This window comes from Archocentrus centrarchus, chromosome 7 (assembly GCF_007364275.1).
Source record: "Archocentrus centrarchus isolate MPI-CPG fArcCen1 chromosome 7, fArcCen1, whole genome shotgun sequence".
In the NCBI taxonomy this organism is placed as follows: Eukaryota; Metazoa; Chordata; class Actinopteri; order Cichliformes; family Cichlidae; genus Archocentrus; species Archocentrus centrarchus.
The window spans coordinates 27087923-27109684 of NC_044352.1; the positions used below are offsets into that span (position 1 = coordinate 27087923).

The following is a 21762-nucleotide window of genomic DNA, read 5'->3' on the forward strand; positions in this document are numbered from 1 at the left end:
TTCTGTGTGACCTAATGGATAATGATTATATTACTCTTGTGCACAAATGTAATAAGGGTCTTTAAACATGCAAGGAAAGTCATAAATTCACTTTGTTTTTGACAAAAAGACAAGATGTTGTGACTTCATATTAATTTTAGGTATTAGTTGTATGGAAATTGAAATAGCCAGTATGGAAATATAAAATAAACTTACAGAGAAATGAAGACCACATTCTACGGCTATTTATTGATTACATGCCACCAGGCTCCGATAAGGACTGTAAATTGGACTATGTAAATTCCAGAAAATCCATTTTAGTGAGCTCAGATGTCACTTAAAGATAGTGATCCAGTGTGAGTCAGATACATGTCAAAACTGGTGACTGTGACACTGTAAGATAAGCGATTCAGAAAATGGAATACGAGAATCAAATGTCATTTATTGATGATCTGTCACTGAGCCTGCACAGTTCTGCACCGTCAGTTGTTACAGATGCAGTTGCTGCTGCTGATAATCAGTAGGGATTATCATGTCACTCACCTTTTTTTTTTTTTCCTTTTTTTTAATGTAATGCTGATGAAAATCTTTTTTTCTTTATTAAAACAGTAATTGTGTGAAATATTTTTTTATTTGTAGAATTAGTTTGTAGTCAATTTCATCAGCCTTCATGTCACATTAATGCTGATACTCTGTTTAAGGCCTCAGTCTCACAGGCCTATAGACTGGTTGGTGACAACCTGGCAACCTCTATTTGCTAGGCAAAAATGTATATTCCCCCACTGGTTGGAGAGTGGTTGCTGGAGGTTGCTGGCTGTCGCTGGGTTAAAAAAATCTCCAAAAACCTCCTTGTGATTGCTTTGGTTTCTAGCAGATTGCCACAGTTGCCTGTATTTTGCATGGAAGATGCCAACTTGCCTTCAAACACTCACTAACTAATCACTGAGGTGTATCAAAACTCGAAAAAGTGTGACACAAACCTGAAATGGGTACCATTCGCCGTCAGAATGCAACCTGAGTCTTACTGCTGAAACCAACATTTTTCAAAAGATGCAACTTTGAAGGCAAATGGTCTCCATTTCCAGTTTGTGTAGCACATTTCACAGTTTCATAACCACTTAGCGAGTAGTTAGCAAATGTTTGTGGACAATAGGCGTCTTCCATTGAAGTTACTGGCGACCTCAGCAATCTGCAGGTGACCACAGCAATCACAAGGAGGTTTTCAGTAGAGCATCATATACCCCCTCCTGACCAGTTTTACCCAGCAACAGCAAGCAACCGCTTGCAACCACTCACCAATTGGTCGGGGAATACTGAATATTAATTTTTCTTTAGCAACAGGTGGTTACCAGGGAGTCATTGACCAGTCTCTAGGCCTGTGTGACTGGGGCCTAATCTTCTGACAACTAGGGCCTTACCTAAATTATACACAACAGCCAAAATAACACAGACATTTTGTAACCAAAACAAGTTTCTTTTTAGTGTAACTGTAACAAATCCCTTAAAAATGTCAAAACTCACAATGTATTAATTTTGCTAACATGTGTTGCCTGTGTAGCCGAATCCTCATTTTACTTAAAAAAAAAAAAGAAGCTCTATGGCAAAAACACAACTTAAGCACATTTATTGAACATACAGTTACACAGATGTTCACACACCAAATATGTGTTAATCCTGGGGTTAAAATCCTTCCTGGCAAATTCACGATTTACTTTTGTTTTAGTAAAGTACCAGAGTGGAAATTGCAGAGCATTAAAAAAAAAAAAGCACATTTTTTTTAAATGTACTTTTTCTTCTTGGCATGTGTTGTCAGTAAGAAACAGCCATATCCTTTAAAGTTATGATATGATATCACATATTTGTGTGCTGTTGGTGTTCATAGTTGGACCCAGCATTAAGGGGTTTGTTCCAAGTGGGACCAACTGTGCTACAACATAATGTGATCATGATGGTGTAGAACTGCATGTGCCGTGGTTGAAAGTGTTACGCTACGCTTAGGGACAAATGGAATGAAATGGGGAGGGAAGCGGAAAGGGAGCAGCATGACTGTGTGTTTGACTCAATATTTTTGGTTGGTGAATTATGGAAGTGTTTCAGTGGTTGGGCAACAGTGATTTATCGGTGGAAGCTCTGTGCCAGTTAAAATTTGTTAAGGAGTAGGGGAGTGGGAGGATGAGAGCAGCATGCTAATGATGCTGCTACTGTTTCTTGCCACGGATGACTCACCCTCAATATGGGGGAGCTAACATCCACTGCGTGGGTAGCATCACTCACTCACTCACTCACTCACTCACTCGATATGGGTGCAAACGAACAAAAATCGGGAATGCAGTTGACTTATAGGTGTGCCAAGCTGCATCTGCCTATATTACACGTCTCTTTCAAAAAACAAAGGTTTCTATTGTAGGTCTGTGCCCTGATTGGAGCGATCAAACAGGTTAAAATGTGAAAAAAAGATACATTAACAACTAGCATCTTCTCCCTGGCTATGTGAGAAGTGTATGATCACAAAAACTCAGAAGCGTCTCCCTTTGTTTGCCGGTTTTCAAAGGTAAGAGAAACATGCCAGAGTTGTATAACTGACTTGGTAATTGGCTTATACAAAACTCTTGTGGGACATAATTTCACCTGCTTTTTTCTCTCACACTCTCTTGCTATTTCTCTTTCACACACTCACACACTCCCCTTGAGATGACAGTTGCCATCTGTAGAGTTATTATTACCTGTTACCACAGCCTACACATTGATTTCACAAAGTACTGACATGAAAACTTACTGATTAATAGCTGACAGCTTTTAATGGTGCCTTGCAGAAAAAAAAATCAGATGACTCATAAAAAAAATAAAATGCACAAAAGCTAAAAAGGTGTTTTTGCTTTGAATTGTACTGTCCTGCAGCTTTTAAAGATACATTCACCTGTTTTTTTTTTCCTGTATTCACAAGGGATATCTGTATAGAAAGAGGGGAAAAAAAATCCAACAACAAACAATTGCAATTTTCTTGGACAATTTGAATCCTGCCGATTTACTGTTTTTTTTTTCACATAATACATTTTTCTTAAACTTTTCTTTTAATAGAAACTTTAACTTGTGGTAATAACAAAACACTGACCCTTAGTTACCTTAAACACTTTCTCTGAGCACTGAGCTCAGCAGAACAGATTGGAGTTGGGGCTATAATTTTAAATAATAACATGCTGAACAACAGTTCCTCTAATCGGATTACTGCAGCACAAAAAGAGAGAGAAGTTGAAACAGTTGAGCCTACGCATGGCTTGGCAGAACAAAGAAATGGAAGAAGACCCTAGCAGACTAGCTAGTGATTTAGAGTTAGCACAGTGGTTTACACATTCACTTTACAAATAAAAGATCCCCGGTTCAGTTCTGGGAGATGACACAAATCTCGCTGGAGTTGTTTCAGGAGGGGCATCTGACGTAAAAATCGGCCAAATCAAACATTTGGAGCTGCCTGCTGTGGTGACCCCTTGTGAATAAGGGAGCAGCTGGAAGGAGCACATTATGAGGATGCCAAGTACACTCATATTACAGCATATTACATTTTTTTTGATGGAACTGTGCGGAAATCACTTTCCCACGTTTATATTCCGTTAAATATCCTCCAGTTCTTAAAATAAAAGTAATCTCTTTCACTTTAAGTCTTGGCATCTTTTTGCCATTGCTTTCACCTCCTAACTTTCACACATGCGGACATAAATGTATCAGTGTTACTGCCAAAGGTTTATGCAGGTATTTTTGGTCAGCATAAATAAATACAATTAAATTGTTGCAAAAGTCAAGTTCGTCATGAAAAAGGAGAAAGCACTGCAATAAAATAAACACTCCTTTATACATTTTTTTTTATGTTATTGTAGTTGAGTTTAAGTCTCTTTTCTGTCAAAGCCCACTGAGCTGCTTCTGAATTTTTGGTTGCCTGTCCTCCATTCTGTTCTCAAACATTTCTCTTTTCTCTCATTTTTGAAAAACCTCATGAATGATTCTAGTTATTTTGTAGCTTCCTGAACACCCAAAATCATGCAGCTTGTGGACTGGCAAAAAGACATCAGATACACAAATGCATACACAATATATATACAGTACATACCGCCTTAAATTTACTGTGCTTAACAAATTTATTAGATCTGTCACGGGGGAAAAAAAAAAAAAGAAAACAAATATTTGAAAAATCTCTCCAAAACTTGTTTACAACTGAAAATTATATTGATGTTTATTAGGCAAATGACAAACTGAATTCATGTTTTTATACCCAAATTTAAGCCGGCATTTCTGAGAAGTCAGAAATTAATCAAGCACTAAAACAAATTTTTCTGTTCAGGAATGCAAGTAAATAGCTATTTTGGCATCTTAATCAAAAAATAATAATGTGCTTTACTATTATTGTTTTTCTTTTATTTTTTGGAAAAACAGTGATGTGACGCCACCTGTGCAACAAGTCCAGTCGTGAAATTTCCTTGCTACTAAATATTCCACAGCCAACTGTTGATGGTGTTATAACAAAGTGGAAGCGATTGGGAATGACAGCAACTCAGCTGGTAGGCCACGCAAAATCACAGGGCGGGGTCAGCGGATGCTGAGGCGCATACTTAAGGAGCCTTCACACAGGAAGCGATTTGCTTGCTGATGGTTGGTCGCTAGCAGACGTTCCATTCCGGTTGCCTGTGTAGCCCTCTAATGTGTTGCTCCAGTTGCAGTTGCTCCCGATGGTAGTCACTTTGATCCATCCCCTCAAAACTGAGAAAAATTTATTGCATTGCCAGTGGTTATTTCACTTGTAGTGGTTATTTCACTTGTTTGAAGTCACCAAATGTTATTGCTTTTCTGAGGTCAGTATTCACACTTTGGGATGAGAGTGCATTTGCTGGTCACACCAAATAATAATTCGGTTTAGCTTTTTCCTATTTACAACACTTTCAACTGAGTAAACTGAGAAATAAAACCTCACTATACGTTGCACTGCACTTTATGCCTCTGTGTTTGTAATTGTTCGCCAGCACACAAACAAGCTGCTGCTTCAGATAATCAGTACGAGATAGAGCGGATAATCGGGAATGAGGAGGAACATTATTAATGATATTGTCAAGATAAGTAAGAAAAGATGTAATTAGTGTTTGAGTCATCGTTATTAAAAACATTTTCCCATTTTTGCATTTCAGCTGACCTCTGCTTTGGCACCTCAGTTACATGAAAATGAAGGCATTTGCCTCTAAATGAGATGATGATTATATTTAATGGCTTTTGTTATTAAAGTTTATCCCAGGAACGTGCTCGGAAAAAGACACATTCTGAAGCCACATTCTTGTTCACTCATTACAAGTTGCACATTAATATTAACTCTATATTAGCAGAAAGTTGAGATTTTGGAGAGATTGATTTTTGGGGGTGATGATGATGATGATGATGATGATGATGATGAAGATGAAGAAGATGCACATTTACATAGATGTCAAATTGAGAGTGAGACACTTGATTAATATATATATGTATATATAATTACAGTATAGAAGAAGATACTTTCACTGCTCTCTTATTCATAAGGGGTCGCTGCAGCAGGTGGCTCAAATAGGGAATAGTATCAATAGTACATCCCCACCCCCCCACCCTTGAAGTGTTAGTAAACTGTAACAGAACTGCTTGTCAAATGGTTGAACAGTGTCTGAAACTTCCTCCACTCATTACTGGTGTCATAATTTCTGTAACTTTGTACATCGAGCACTCACACCCACATCATACAGTTATTGGCCAGGTGTGTGGAGCTGAGAGAGTGCCATCTGTTTCTCTCCAGGTTTCATTTTAGCTCTGCATAGCTCTTTCTGACACTTTCCCTGTCATAACTAATGATGGCTTCCAGAGACTGTCACAAGATGTGTGCTGTTGTCCTCGAATGATTATCACTGTGCCCCTGTGTAATGACAGTAGGTTTTGAGTGATATAACGCTGTTGGATAATAAGGGATGTGAATACCTTTTGCCTTTAGGTTTGCTTGGTAGCTAAAGAAGAGTTTCAGACTCATGCCAGGAATTGGGAACTGGGCTTCATCTCAGTGTTATTTATATTATTGATGTGGTTTCCAGTCAATAAAAGACCGATCTGGTTACAGTTTCCTACAATCCAGCGTGACCTTTGAAGAACTTGTTTTTTTTTTTTTTCCCCCTGACAAAGATGCCATTCAGAACCTCAACCCTCATAAACTGTAACCTCTGTTTTTCTTCAAAGCTGGTCTTTGGATTTGGATGGTGTCCAATATTACAATGCTGGCAGCAGTCAAGCGGGTTCAGAACACCTGTCATGACCTTTAACAAAGTTCCTATCCAGTTATTATTGGGTCAAGACCCAGTTGCTATATTGAGTTTCATGTATCTCAGCTGTAGCCACTGAAGAGAGCTTGTTCCCTCACTCCATCTCCTCACTTTTAAGCACAAAGAAATAACCTTCAGAAACTAATTTAGGCTTCTCTGAAAATCTGCACTCATTTCCCTCAAAATCGAACAATAAGGCAGCTGCTTCCTGCTTTTTAGTTCTCTTTGGACTGCTATTATTTCTAAATTAGCTCTAAATGACTTTCTTTTCCAGCAGCTCCATTTTATTCAAATGACAATGCCCCCAACTAAATCAGTTTTGCTTACTAATATTTCATCCTCACCCCTTGTCTCCTCTGCCTCACCCTGCAGTCGGACCATTAAATTGAATCTGAGTATCTTTGTTGTTAATATGTGACGTGCTAATGCTGTTTCCAGGTCTTAATACTCAAGTGAGGAAATAATCTGCCACTTCTTTACTTCAGAGGCTTTTATTTTGGATTAGATACAGATGAGGGAAGGAATTTATAGCAATAATAATAATAATAAACACTCTGGAACATAAGAGAGGCAAAAATGTGTCAAGTACATACTCATGTGGACTACAACCCCTTCAGCCATCATTGTTCACTACAGTGCATAGAAATGCATTGCTTTGTTTTCTGAGTTGGTTTTCTTTCCAAGACAACTCATCTTATCTTTGACTTTCTGCTGAGCACTTTATCCTCACACAAGATTTCAAGGCAATATGATCATTTTTTTTTCCTCAAGTCTGCAGACACATTAGAAATGTGAGTTTTGCAGGTTAAGAAATATTTCTGTTGAGCCCTCAAGGCTTTATTGGTATGAAGTCACTTTTGGCTTGCTCCTGATGCACTTCTGACTAACAGCCATGAGAGTAACCATCACAGATAATAGTGGTGCACCGGCTCCAGTGCATTTTCAACCCTGTGTATTTTTCCTGCAGAAAATGGATGGATAAGCAGAATGTTTAGTTTCCCTTTTACAACTCCCACATTAGGGCGACTCGTCTAATTAGAAGACAACAAAACAAAACAACCACAACCATTCACTTACAACAACACTGCTTTTGTTTATGCTATTAACAAAGCTCTAAAACAAACTGCATCCAAAAGCATGCAAATTAGTCTTGTTCTGCCTCCCCCTTTCTCTTCCTGCAAAAATACAAACAGCATTTAGGCATGTTATCATAGGCTGACTCCACTTTTTCTGGCACAGATGACAAGTGTACATTATGACAGCTGAAGGGACTGTGCTGATTGGTTACAGTGCACCTGTCTGGTTCAGCAAATCTAAAAGCAAGCTCTGGGGGAGGGAATATCAAATATGACACAAAAGTAGGAGACAACAAGCTTATATATGTGTGAAAAAGAGAGACACCCACATAGCACCGGTGTGCTCATCACTCAGAAAAGTCCCTCTTCTGTGACTCTGGAAATGGAGTATAATTTAACTTGGGGGCCATTTCATTGTTCCCTTTAAGCTTCTTAGCTTTAAAATATTCATATTTCAGACGAGGGAGGAAGAAATCTGTGACGGCAGCAGACAGAGGCAAGAGGGAGAAGAAAGAGGATAGCGAGCACGATAGGTAGAGAGAGAGAGAAACCGATGGAGTGAGAAAAAAGAACAATGAAATGAAAGAGAAACTTGGAGGAGGGGAGTGAAGAGATGGAGAGGGAGAACAGAAAGCAGCACTTTAACTGATGTTCTCTTATAAACAACTTTCTCTCTGCCTTTCTTTTATTTTCTCTTTGAAACACTTCATGGTAGACCTGTCCAACAAAAGACAAAGCCATTTTCCTGTCATCTTCCCCGGCACTGGCTTCACTGAAGAAAAGAGGCGAGCGCAGACAGACTGTGTAGGAAAAGACAATCATAATTATAATCTGGATGTCACTGAAAGCAATTATTTACAGATATCCTGTCACACTTGTGCTCATAACTGCCAGGAAAGGCAAATGCAAGATTTTGTTGGATAGGTTAATGTAAAGACAATTCAGTGTTTAGTTAGAAAATGGTACACAGCTAATTTACACTGTCAGTTAACAGTCATCAGATAAGATACGGGACGCTGTATTGAGACAGAAAGATTCTTCTCTTTCCAAGATGCTCAGTTTACACAGTAACTTAAACTATAATATACAATATGTACAGTAGCGGTCAAAATGTGAATGGTTTTATCTATGACTGCACAGTTTACTCATATCCTCCTGAGACCTCTGAAGTAGTCACAAAAAAAGTTAAATTGAATTATATTTTTTCCCTAAGGCAGATTGGCTGGACTGAGTGCAACAAAGCCTGCAGAGCCAGATCCATAGATGCAGGAGTCTACCACAGATAGGACCCAAGGTTCAAGTTGTGGAGAGATGCCCCTGCTTTTCACCTAATATCAGGGTTTAAGATTCAAGTCACAGCTAAGTGGCTGGGATAGTGTACAGGAATCTGTGTGCTTAGTGTGGGTTAAATGTTCCCAAGATCCAAATGGGGTTGAAAATGGCTGCGCTAATATCTTATGGGACTTCAGGTTCTAAAGTAATAAGCAGCTGCTGGCTTACCAAGCACACACAGCTTGACAATAAGCATAAGAGAGAAATTATGATAGATGTGGCAATTCCAGCTGACATCAACATAAGAGGGAGCATGAGAAGATGAAGAAATACTAGAGGATGAAGGATGAACTGGAACAGATGTGAATGGTGAAGTTTTATCGTGGTCGGCGTTGGGCGTGAGGCAGTGTACACAATGGACAGGTCACGGCTTCGTCGCAGGGCTAACACACAAAGATGGACAGCCTTTACACTCACACATCCACCTGTGATCTTATTGATTAGCCTAATGTGCTGCCCAGAAAAACAAAAGGAAGACAAGGTTATTAGTTAGCTTTTATTTATTCACGTCCTCTGTTAGAACTGAGATGACTGTAGTTTACTGTGTTTTTTTTTCTTTTCATTTGCACTGCCTCATACAGTTTTCCATAATTATGGTATTAATTAATTGTTTCAGTTGCCGCTGTGCATGCAGCCGAGTCACATGTGATGTAGACTCCTCTGTGTGAGTACATCTTAGTCTTGGCACTCAGGAAACATTAATTGATTAGAGCCTTAGCCTATGTGTTCCAGCTGGAAGACAGTTATGCAACACTCTTAAAGCCAAATAAGAGCTGAGTCGATTGAAAACAGACTATACATAGAGCACTGCACTAGTGAGCCAACAAATCTTAACATACAAAAGAAATCTTATCAAAATATATTGTAGAGGCCATATCGACAAGCTGAACATTCATCATGAAAACTCAACACATTAACTCATTTTTACCTGATCTTCTGTTTTTTTTCTTTTTTTGTTTTTTAGTTGCTTGTATATGTGGAACAGCACGAATCCTTCTCGCCACAAAACAGAGTACTTGAGATGAGCACTTGAGATTTCACTGGAAGTATTTTGTTAGAGGAAGGTGAGAAACAAAGGAGTCACTTAAGGTTATGAAAAGAGTTTTAATCTTCCATTCCCATCACCAAAAGAAAAATATGGTACAGTGCTGTGTACATATTGGATGTTGCTTGTAAGTGAGAGAATGAGCGACGATAACAAGAGGAGTGCAGATAGTAAACATGAAGGGAGAGACAGAGATGGAGCCGATCGGTGCAGAGATGTAACATGAGGAGAAGAACAGCAGCGAGCAGTGATGTATGTGGGCTGTACAGTATCAGGGCGGGCTGGGCTGTTACTCCTGCTCCTGCTGTTGCTGTTTTAAAAGAAAAACCCAAAGCTGAATTGATATGCTAATTTGATTGAGAAGGTGTGGGTGGATATGGAGAAGGCTTTAAGCAGCGAGGGGGACAGAAAGAGAAAATGACAACGAAAAGAGAGGGGGGGGTGGGAGTAGCAGATGTGATGGAGAGAGAGAGAGAGAGAGAGAGAAAAAATTGAACTAGAAAGAAATGGGAAGGAGTGGGAGGAGAGGCAAGCTCGGCCTGGTGTTGCACTTTGGGGTTACAGAGTTTACAGTCAATCACTGAACAGCTGTCAGTCAGCTGGGCATTAATTGCAGCTGATAGATGGTCGCAATGTCATCTCCACCAACACTTGTCTCCTTTTTTGTTAAACGAGAAAAAACACCTACATCTTTTTCAAAAGAAAACAGCATATACAAATCACACAGTGACATCACTATACTTGCACTTGTAAATATAAAAGTGATAATAATCCAACATCCAGCAATATAGGTGGTAATATCTCTGTTCCCTACATTTCATCTACATTTATCCACTTTTGTTTATACAGTGCCTGACATTTCACTGCGAAACATCCATCCATCCATCCATCCATCCATCCATGCTTCCTCTTAACCATTTATATAATTTAGGACTGGAGTCTATCTCAGTTCTCATTGGGCGAGAAGCAGGATACACCATGGGCAGGTCACCGATCTATCAGATGGCCATTTCTACAAAAACACAAATCTTTTTCTCACTTAATGTGGTCATTTTGGGCACAAAGGTTTGGACCCACTCAATGTGTGTCTAAACTTTTGACTGGTACTGCATTTTAACACTGTACATTTTTCTGTGGTGAATTTCTTGGGAAGTCATTTATTTTAGCATCCTAGTAGCCATGGAGCAACATTTTTAGCATTTATTTGGAGGAATCTCCTTTGGCCACTGGTCTTAGCTCTTCTGCACACTGTGAAACCAAACTGATGAGTAGCTTAGTAGATGCTTTGCTTATGAGTGATACCTTTCACATATTAGAGTATAATATTTAGTATAATATTTACTTAGATGTAATACTTGTGTAGGCAAAATATTTGTCATGAACCAGAATATCATTGATTTAAAGGATAAGCAAACAAGACCACTGATGTGAACTCACACTATATAAATCGATTTTACCTAAGAAATGGAGCTCATAGCCAGGGTACAAAATACTAATATATGTTGACTAGCAATGTAATATCTGTTTGTTTGTTTTATTCTCACTGATTCTCAGATACAGCCAGGATCAGAGGGTGTAATAAGGACAGTAGTCATCCAGGAAAGAAGGCTCCATGTTGGAGTCCACAATGGCTGGTGTTTCCTTGAGAAGCCTCAAGTGGTAGTACTAGAGGCCTTTCCTCCAGGACTCAGAGGACGAGCAGACAGTACTTCCAAACAGAGCACCCTGGTTAAGGACAGGTGAGCGGTGGGGGTGGGGGGGCTCTTTATGTCTACAGTAAGGCTGTAATTGTACACCATAAAAGAGCTGAAATGAGCAAAAACTTTTCCAGGAGTGATCATTTTTATGGTATTTCTTTATGGCATTTCTTCAGCCTCCCCAGTTGCCGTTCCTTTTGCTGATGGGCAAGTGATTCAAAGTTTATCTTGCAAAGTCAGCAGAAACTGCATTTTTGAATAAGCTTGGCTGCTATCAATTTTATTTGTCTGTATTATTGGTTCAGAGATGTCTAGAAAAAGTGCATCATACAGACTACTTTTCTTCCCTGGGGTTTCATATGATGCAGTATGTATTTGGTGTGTGTTAATGTTATTATACACTGTGCCCTATATTCAGTTGCTCAAGTGTAACTTTGAGCTGTTCTATGGACAGAGGTAGGCTATGCCTTCATTATTTCTTCATTAGCTATGCATGGAAAAAGCCCAGATTTAATTCTAAGTGGCACTTGGATTTTGAAGCCTTTGCTTTATATTCACAACATGCGGCCAAAGGTGCTCTCAGTGCAGGTGAAAAAGACCATCCTTAGGCTTTAAAAGTAAACAAATTCAGATAGTGCAAAGCGAGTTGAAAATTTAGAGATAGCCAAGTTTTAAAAAAAAAAAAAAAAAAGGTATTTTCTGAGAAAACAAAGAAAGCACTGTTGAGCACAGCAACAATAAAAGGCTTGGGTGCCCAATTGAAGGTGACAGCGGTGGCTGATTGCAGGATCCTCTGTGGTAAACTTCAGCCAAGAGAAGGCTGAACACACACCAGGGTGTAGGTGTATATGTTCCAAGACTACAATAAAGAGAAGAAAAGACAAGAAAGTAAAAAAAACAGAATTCTCTTATAAAGCTACATTTTCTGCTAAGATTTAGTCAAATGCATCAAGGTTTACTGCCAGACACTTCATTATACAGACGGACGACTCAAAACATACTGCGAGCGGCTGTAATTCCTCAGTTGTTAGTCCATCACTTTTGTGAAATCTTTGCTGAAAGTCTGCACTTCAGTTGCTTCTTGATTCTTCTTTCCACATTTAATGCAGTGGCATACAGAGCCAAAAATTATGACTATGATTATGTCCTTTCCAAAGGTATCTGTATCAAACTAATTGGTGCCACATACCTGGTTGCCTGCTTGCTGGATACAGAAGAATTTATAACTGTGTAAAAGAACAAGTTCAAATTAAATGAACATGATAGTTATAATATGGAATGGTCATGTCTCACTGTACATTATACTCACATACAATAATTGAGTTTCTCATAAGGCCTCCCATTTGCTAACGCAAGCTTAGACTCGTAATTTACACACCATACCAAAGCACACACGATTCATTCCTCATAAAACAGCCCTGAAGTACATTCGAATGTACTCCACAACTAATCAGAGCGATAGGACTCCTGCTGGTTTTGCCCTTGGGTTTTATTGAGACACCATGAGACTCTGTGCTAAACTTGTCAAAGCGGTTAAGCCAACGTGAGGTCACGAGCACCTGGCTTAAATCATGAAACAAAACAGGAGAGAGAATGCAAGCAGAAACTGAGCTCCCAGTGATGATCAGCAGGAATTTCATCACTACAGCGCCCTGAACATGCAATACTATATTTAATTCTAATCCCAGGGATTTAAAAAAAAAAAAAAAAACTCATATGGACTGATTTTTTTAGTTTGAAGTATGTGCAATGATTTTGGACCACTCTTTGCAATGGGTCTTGCTGTAAATGAATAAAGCAATAAATTAATAACCAATTAAAAATTTTGTGGTTTTTTTGGGTCATTTTACTCAAGGTACACCAACTGTAACAAGACCCCACAGCAGCTTGTTAGCCATGTAGTTTCATTTGAGTGTAACATCGATGCTTGCTGTGGAGTGAGGAATAGCTTGAGATTTTGGGGGATGTTCTGGCAGCTGCAACAAAAAATATGAATGTCAGTCATGCAACTAAATGAAAATAATGAGACTAAGTATGATAAAGTGGGGAAAAAAAGTGATATTTCCAGCTTTGATTTAACGGTGTTGTGCATAAAGTTTTATTTTGTATGAGCTAATTTGGTCCCTTCTGTGAAGGAAGTGAAGTTTGTGATAACAATACTTTCTGCAAGTAACACATTCTGTCAGTGGACAGTGATGGCAGAAGCTACTGTTTACACTTTTATGACATTTTTCCACACCTTTCTGTCAGTGTGTGCGCTTTTATTTAAGCCGTGCTCGTCAGGATGATTAGGAGAAATATTTCCTGCCGTGTCATGAAATAATGATGTACAGGACTTTTGAGTTAAGAATCAAATAAATCTGTCAAATGCGAGAAGGAAATGAAAGCAAACGTGCCAAAATATGCTGTAAAGCTCAACAGATGACACACACACACACACACACACTGAAAGATGTTCCCCCTTCTCACTGGGTATTTAAATAAAAATGTGTTTGCTACTTCAAATCCAAGAGTAGCTGATGATGTGGTGATGATGTGGATGATTATATGAGTGGCTTATTAGCATGAAAAGTAATAACATTCCAACCAGCAATCTTTGCTCAGTTACTGTTATATGTGAATAACAATAATCAGTATCCAAAAATTAAATCTTTTGCACTTTTCTGAATAGAGTTCTTGTAAATGCAGTCATTTAATACTATGACACCATCGTAGGGAATAATTACTTTGTCTGAATTTTTTTTGCTGCCAGTGGAAAGCTGGCATTCTGTCTTTGGTTATGTTATGCCTGATAGTTTCAGACAGCAGAGAAAGAGGGAAAAAAAAAAAAAAGCACTCTAGAGAGTCCATGAAGCGAAAAAGGAAAAGGCTCTCGGCCCCACCTCGTGACACGCTAGCGCTCCACAGTATGCTCCCGCCTATGGTGTATGCAAACTGTGAATGACGAATACCGAGAGTGCTGTTCCATTTCTCACACAAGAGGCCGGTGCTTGCCAAGGAACATTTCGTGAACGAGTGTAAATCCTCACAGACGTTAATTTTGAATCCTTTTATTAGAAAATGCAGCTTTATTAACAGAAATAATGGGGCCTGTGCATTTTAGTGACATTTAGTCACTTCTTTGCTAATAGCTTTATATCATTTACACTTTGACTGCGTGTGTGTCTTTGTTTCTTCTTCAGCTCAACAGCATCTTCCCTGCCTCAGATGCTCGGCCTTCGCAGCAGCCTAGAGCTCAGACTGACCAATCATCAGGCTCTGGCAATTGTCTTTCAGCTAGAGTATGTCTTCTCTACTCCAATAGGCCGAGAGACTATGGTAAGAGACACAAGCACAGATATGGCATATTATATAAGTCCTAAGCCCGGGATTTTGTTAATCGAGAATCTAGCCAACCAAAATTATCTCCATGTATGAAATTCTTCACTTCAATCTGAAACTCAAACAAGTCCTTGCAACATTGTCCCGTCTCCACTCTGCATTTGTTGTTTCACCGTCGCTTTCTTGTTCTTTGAGTGTAACATCTCTTCCCATTGTCTCGCAAAGGAAATTACTGAAAGCAATGTGGCCTCTGCAAAAAAAACAAAAACAAAAAATAAAACAATAAAAAAAAATCAAAGAAGAGTGAAAATATGAATGGTCAGATTAAAGTGTGGGATTGATGTAAGTATCGAAAGACGTGTAGGCATGTAGATTGTGTCATAATAATCGTCTATTATTGTAGGGTCTTTACCTTACAATATAAAGTGCCGTGAGGTGACTGTTTGTTGTGATTTGGTGCTATATAATAAAACTGAACTGAGCCTTTGTGTGTTGAAGTAAATAGTTTTTACTATACTGCTGCGACTGTTTAAAATAAAATAAAAAAATCAACAGGAACTTTATTAATTTTTACATTTAGTTGAAGATAAAAATCTAAAGTCCTGTCTGTGTTACCTGTATTCACATGAATTGAATCTACAGCCTCTTGCAGAGCTGCACAGTCAACATTAACAATAGGGAAGTAAATTCCAAATTCAAGCCATACCACTTAACAACCGCACATGGGTTGAAAAATCACAAAAGGACTGCGGTAATTATATGCGTGGGAGAGCCTTCAACACTTAATGCATGCCAAGGCTGGGCTCTTACTGTGTTAGTGTGTGTTGTCCCTTATACAAGCGTGGGTCACCAGATCACCAATTTAAAAAAAAAAAAAAAAAACAGCAGAAAAACAACCAACCACGGCTGGCACATAGTACATTTGCATTTATGTATTAATTCACCCATTCTTACCTTTGCAGCCACTTGACGGTGTATTGTAAATCAACAGTTTCTCCCTTTTTTAGCATGGAGAAGAGTGATAATTTCACAAACCTGTTGAGACATAATGGCTGTTGTTTAGTGGAAAGGCAACTGTTTATATGGAATAGTTTTCTAGCACATGAAAGCATTATTATAACACCAGTGGGTATCTAATAAGTGACTTTTAGAGGTGGAAAAAAGAGATTCTAACAAAATGATACAGGGAGCTGTCCAAGTGACACGGAGCAGTTTAGACAAACTGTAGGGCAAATTAAAATTTTGACATGGTGATGGTGCTAGATGATAAGCAAGTGGATGAGCAAAGACATTCTTGCTTATTCGCAGAGGGGTGGTAATGCTGTATTAAACTTACTTGTAGCCTATCAAAAGGTGTGGAATATTTCACTCAAAATCACAACTTGCTGTTAGCAGTGGATTAAATGTCAGGTAATGACTGAAGTCCAGGTGACTACAGCTGCGAGAGTGGCTAAAATATGGATGATTGCATAGGTGAGAAAGTATCAATAGGGGGCATATAGTGAGAATTTTCAGAACACTACTCATTGTTGCATCTCTTTTTAAGTTCAGTATTTGTGTAGTGCAGATGTGGGCACGACTGTGGGCTTGTTGACTTTATAAAATTCAGTCTTCAGTGTGCTGACAAGGACTCCCCCCTGAGGACTGGCTTTTGCTCTTGGTGGCTCCCCCAGCTTCTTGCTTCAGATTGTATGTCAGCAATGTGCATTGTCTGGAAGTGTGCCAGACCCTTTCAAAATTTCCATATTTTGTAAAATCTATTAAAAAAAATTATCAAAAATAAAAAATTGAAGTCATATTGTGTTTACATAATAATCCAGACCCTTAACTTATTACTAGGTTAAAGCATGATCTTATGATGATCTTACATATGTGGCAAACCTTTCTCTTCTTAGGTTTCTTCCTTTCTTCATAGCATTTTATCGATGGTTGCAGCCTGCAGGCAGCGGCATTTATAAGTGTAAGTAAAAGAAGGGGATTTTCCGTCCTTGTTGTCCAATGAGCTATGGATATTGATGATACACCACCCAATTCAAAGTGTCAGTCTACTGAAACAAGGTCCCAGCTGCAGCAGGAGCAGCAGCAGCAGCAGCAGCATTATAATGCAATAGCGGTGACAAGCTCAAAAGTAGCCTGGGTAATATTTTCCCCAGGCTAAGCATAACATGACTGTTTAACACTTAAGTTTAATAATTACTAAAGTAATTTAACTTTGTAACTCTTCAGGAGCTGTGCCATATTGTCACATAATAAAAATAAACTAAAATAATCTTCGACCTGGGATGTTGTAGTATATTTTTGGTCAGGCTTTTTAATCAGTTACTTAAAGCTCTGCTTTTCCACCATCTAACTGCCTCAGTAATTTCCATCAACCGTTTCCTCTCATATGGAGTGCAGCTAGCGATGCTCGGATTAGTCATTTGTTTACATTTGGGTCACACATCACCAGCTGCTAGCATCTCCTCCATCATAGCCTGGTTGTACTCGGATCAGTTAAAGGTAATGTTTACTCTCAGTACAAATTTGAGACTCATGGTTAAATCACAGATGTGCACATGCAAGGGTTAATCTCATAGACATAGACCCAGTATGTATGTGTGTGTGTGTGTGTGTGTGTGTATATATATATATATATATATATATATATATATATATATATATATATATATATATATAAAAAACTTCGCTCAAGTTTTGCTATTCTAATAAACTTGATAGAACCATCAAATTGTCATCTACATCCCCCCAGAATAGCAAGGAAGGGTGACAAAAACTAAATTTTACCACACTCTATCTCCTTCACCACCTTCACCTTCTCTGGCATAAATTTTTGAATGTTTGATGAGGTGAGAGATATTTAGTGGGTGGAGGGTAATTTTTGTCTCTGTGTGTGGGAGTGGAGTGCGTGTCTATGTGTCTGCGTCCTGAATGTGCATATGTTATTTGTGAATGTTAATGCACAGGCTGCGCCGTCTTGGGTGTTGACTGATAAGGATTTGATACAAGCTCTGCCTCCTGAAGAAATCTCACCCAGCCACCCACTGCATCTTGCGCAATGCTGACTGCTACAACCTCATACTCTACCAAGAAAAGTGTGATGGGGCAATATACAAGTCCCTGCACTGTGTCACAGCTGTCAATGATGTGACGCTTTTGAGGTGTTATTGCTGTATTGAGCCAAGGTGTATCTTCATTGCAGACGGCTTTACACTGTCAACAAGACTTCAGACTACTTGACACCACTTGAGAACAACAAATGTGAGGGTTCATGTGTGATTGCTGCCACAGCAAGCACTTGTATAACTCTGGTGGTTTTGAAAATCAGTGGCTTATGTAATTGTGTTTGCGTGTGTGTGTGTGCGTGCACACAAGGACACACTGTACACCACACTGAGATATGCCAAGTTTTTGGCTAATAGCTCTTTGGGAATCACCTTGTTGGTGCAAAAAAAATACTATTTTATGCCTGTCAAACTGTGTTATCTTTGGCATTTTTCATAGATTCAGCTAAAGAAATTGGAACAAATTATGTGTTTTTGTGACAGGCTGCTAGTAACACAGTGCCTACAGATACATTTTAAAATAGGTTCTTTGCTAAGTTGTCTGTTATGTGCAGACACAACACTGGCTCTAGCCCTTGAGTTAGGCGCCTTTTTTTATGCTTGAATGAGTCATAGGTCAGTGTTAAGTGACTTAACAAACAAACAAGCAAAAACATTCCTCTTAAAATGGTCAAGTACCAGAAAATGAGTGAAAAAGCAGCCAGTGTCTAATGAAAACCTTTAAAGACCTTCAGAAAGCCTGGAGAATGGTTGCTCAAGACCACTTTAAAAATGCCAAGAAAGTCTGGATCGTTAGAAGCAAATTAAGAAATGAGGGATGGCTCAAGTTTTTTTTTTTTGCACCGTACTGTAAATTTCAAATACTAAAATGCAGTATACATGTTTACACAATACATGATATATTATAATATGTGTTAAAATAACAGGATAATTGAGCAGCGTAGAAACGATGTATACGTTGACATATATTGAGGAGTTCTGCAGAATAAACGTCTTGGATTCAGTAATAATAATAATTCAGCAGCTTTGTTGTAAAGTTTGGGGCAGTGGGTTAAATGCCTGGAGTGCTCAGTTTGTTGTATGTGTAGATTGCCTCCGAGCTATGTATGGACACCTTGATCCTTCCATTGAATCCCATCTCTTAATGCATACACTGACACTAGATGGTGCTGTGTAGCGCAGCTTGAAGAAGTTTCATCCACTACAGAGCTGTGCCTGTATGGCAGCTACGTGCCAGTCTGCCTTACTGTTTTTTCCTTTGATTAAATAGAATTATATCTTTTGATGTATTCTGAGGGGGCTGAGGTGGGTGAAAACTGTAAAACAATTTTGTTGAAATCCCTTCTCTCGCAAAACATTACCGCTGCAATACAGAGGCAATCACCTGGTGCTCTGAGACTGCCTACATGTCTCATCCTTGCTGTGTTGAAAGCCAGTCTGCTTCTCATACTAAGACAAAGAACAAGGATGGCCTCCTTTTTTACAAAAATTGCATTGCCCTTATCGCCTTTGGTTATGAAGAAAGAAAATCATGCAGTGTCGTCACTTATCCTCTTTGGTATTTTTTGATTTTAGCTATGATCAGGCTGCTTTTTTCTTTCTCTCTTTTTTTTGCCTTCCCTCCCAGTGCCATGTAACTCTCTCTCTCAGAGCCTTTGAGCGCCCTTTTTTATGCTCCTTAGCAGTCAGAGGGATGGAGATAACGATTTAAATGAAGGAGGATGGGGAAAGGAGAGGAACTGGGAATTTGCCTGTTCTCAGAGGATATCTGGGGTCAATGAACTTCAAAAAAAATCTACTTTTCTTTACCACCACACACACACCGTGTCCATATTCCTTTTCCCTTTTTGCTCAGTGTGTTTTGCCATTTTATTCTCTCTTATCCTTTCTACACTATTGTACTTTCCGACACACCTCACAGTGCCTGTACTTTGATGGGCTGCACACAGGGGAACTGTGTCCTTCCATGTCCATTCCAACACACTTTTCCATATCGCTTCACTTACTGTGGAAGAGACTCAGAGGAGGCGAGAAAGAAAAGGACAGCAGCGTTTGAGAGTTGCAATTAGTTGCGCCGCTTGCTGCTATGCTCGTTAATTATAATGCTACAAAATATTAAGGTGATGGAACCTTATTTTCCTCCATCTTTTGCCATATTATTATTGTAATTGCTCCTGTATGCACTTCAGTAATTTCTTATAGGAAACATGGCACTTATTGTGTATGCTAATACCTACTCTGCCAATATGACAGATTTAAGAGGGCTTCAAAGTAAATGTGATGCCACTGACACCACCTAATTCTTTCGTAGAACATAGAAAAATGTCTCTCCTACCTTTAAATAGTATCCATGCTGATGGTTTTTGGCTAAATTTGTCCAGAATTTCACCAGTCGCCCCCTGCCTTCATCACAGCACGATACCGTTCAAACATTTTGGCTTTTGGTGTTTGGTGCTATTAAGGTTGGGCTTTTTTGTCATAGAATTTTTAGCCGATTGACTTTTTCTCAGTCTTTTTGCTTATCAAATGGTCAGAAATAAAATGCATAGTTTCTGTCAGCATCCACAACCCCATTATGAAGCATGCATCTAAACCCAGGAGTGGGTGAACAAAGGAAAGGTCAACACTATTCACAGCCAGTGCCAGAGACTATCCTCGAACATGATTAGAGGTTACAGTTTTATCCCACTTACATGAATATAAACATAATCCCATGTTAGTGTCAAGAACTTCTTTCATGGTTACAATAAAAGGTATGTAAGGAAGAATTGTCTTTTTTTTTTTTTTTAACCAGGGGTTGGTGGGGCGGGTTAAACATTTGCATTTCCAGTTCATATACCAACACAAACGACTGGTTGCTGTTTCATGCCAGTCACAAAAACACCGATTAAAGCAAATACTTCTGAAATACATTTTTAATTGTTTCCTTCTTAGATCCTTCACATGGTCTATATGAGAGGTGAAAACTCTGTACTCTTCATTACACATCATGCTTTTAGTTATGCACTTAAAAGTTTAAGTGAATGCCTTCCATAGGATGTGATTTACTCACTGTGAGAATACTTGGGTCACTGACAACTGATGCAAGGCAACGACGCCTCTCCTAATTGTATTCTGTCAGCACCAATTTAGCCCCGCCGTAACTTCATCTGAGACATCTCTGCCCCGCTCCTGCTTGCTGATTGCTGCCTCTCCCCAACTACCGTTAGCGCAGCAGTCCTCATCTATTGAGCTATGTAATACAGTTACATAAAGCTTAATGCAAGACGATGGGGCTTATTGTTGTCCGCCTTCTTCTGCTGACAAGCACTAGCTCATCGCTAATGGGTGCGTGTGTGTGTGTGTGTGAGTGTGTGTGGTGGTGGTGGTGGGGTGCTCACTGCTGGCCCTCATGGCTTTGTCCTTTTGCCAGGAAACAATTTGTCAGGGAATGTGACAGCTGCAGCCGTCCAAAACACTGACACAGGGAGTGAGTGACTGCTCGTAGGCCACAGCCTAAAGAAAGATGGAAAGCAAAACAGATAGAGGGGAAAGGAGGGACATTTGAAGAGGAGCTACTTGGTTTCATCCTCTCACTAACCACTGTTATGCTTCTGAGAGAGTGTCAAATGTGAATCACATCCTCGGAACAGTAATTGGCGACTCTCCCAAGCTGTTTCACTGCAGCAAACTTGTGTTGCTGAAAAAGGGTTTTGACAGTTTTGATGTGCGTCATGGGCTGAAATGGGACCTCGGTTTGAGTAACTGGTTCCAGCTCGCAACCAGTGATTAAAGTGTCACCTGCACCACATTTTCAGGTTCTGTCACCTTTGACCCTGACTGCATTCAGTGAGTGGCACAGTTGATTACTGAGCGTATGGAGGAAGTGTGACCATGAATGCGTGACCTTTAAATGTACTCACTGTTTTGCCCTTTCCTGAGCTCTCACGTGGATAT

At 39.3% G+C, this 21762-nt stretch overlaps 1 protein-coding gene across 1 annotated transcript in view; it reads left to right on the plus strand.

Moving 5' to 3' along the window:
* The window catches only part of nphp4 (nephronophthisis 4), a 171704-nt gene that overhangs the window by 51786 nt on the left and 98156 nt on the right, over nt 1-21762 (plus strand). Inside the window, exons 7-8 of the mRNA XM_030733604.1 lie at nt 11301-11485; nt 14626-14761. Coding sequence (XP_030589464.1) covers nt 11301-11485; nt 14626-14761 — 321 coding nt within the window. The remainder of the gene's footprint in view (nt 1-11300; nt 11486-14625; nt 14762-21762) is intronic.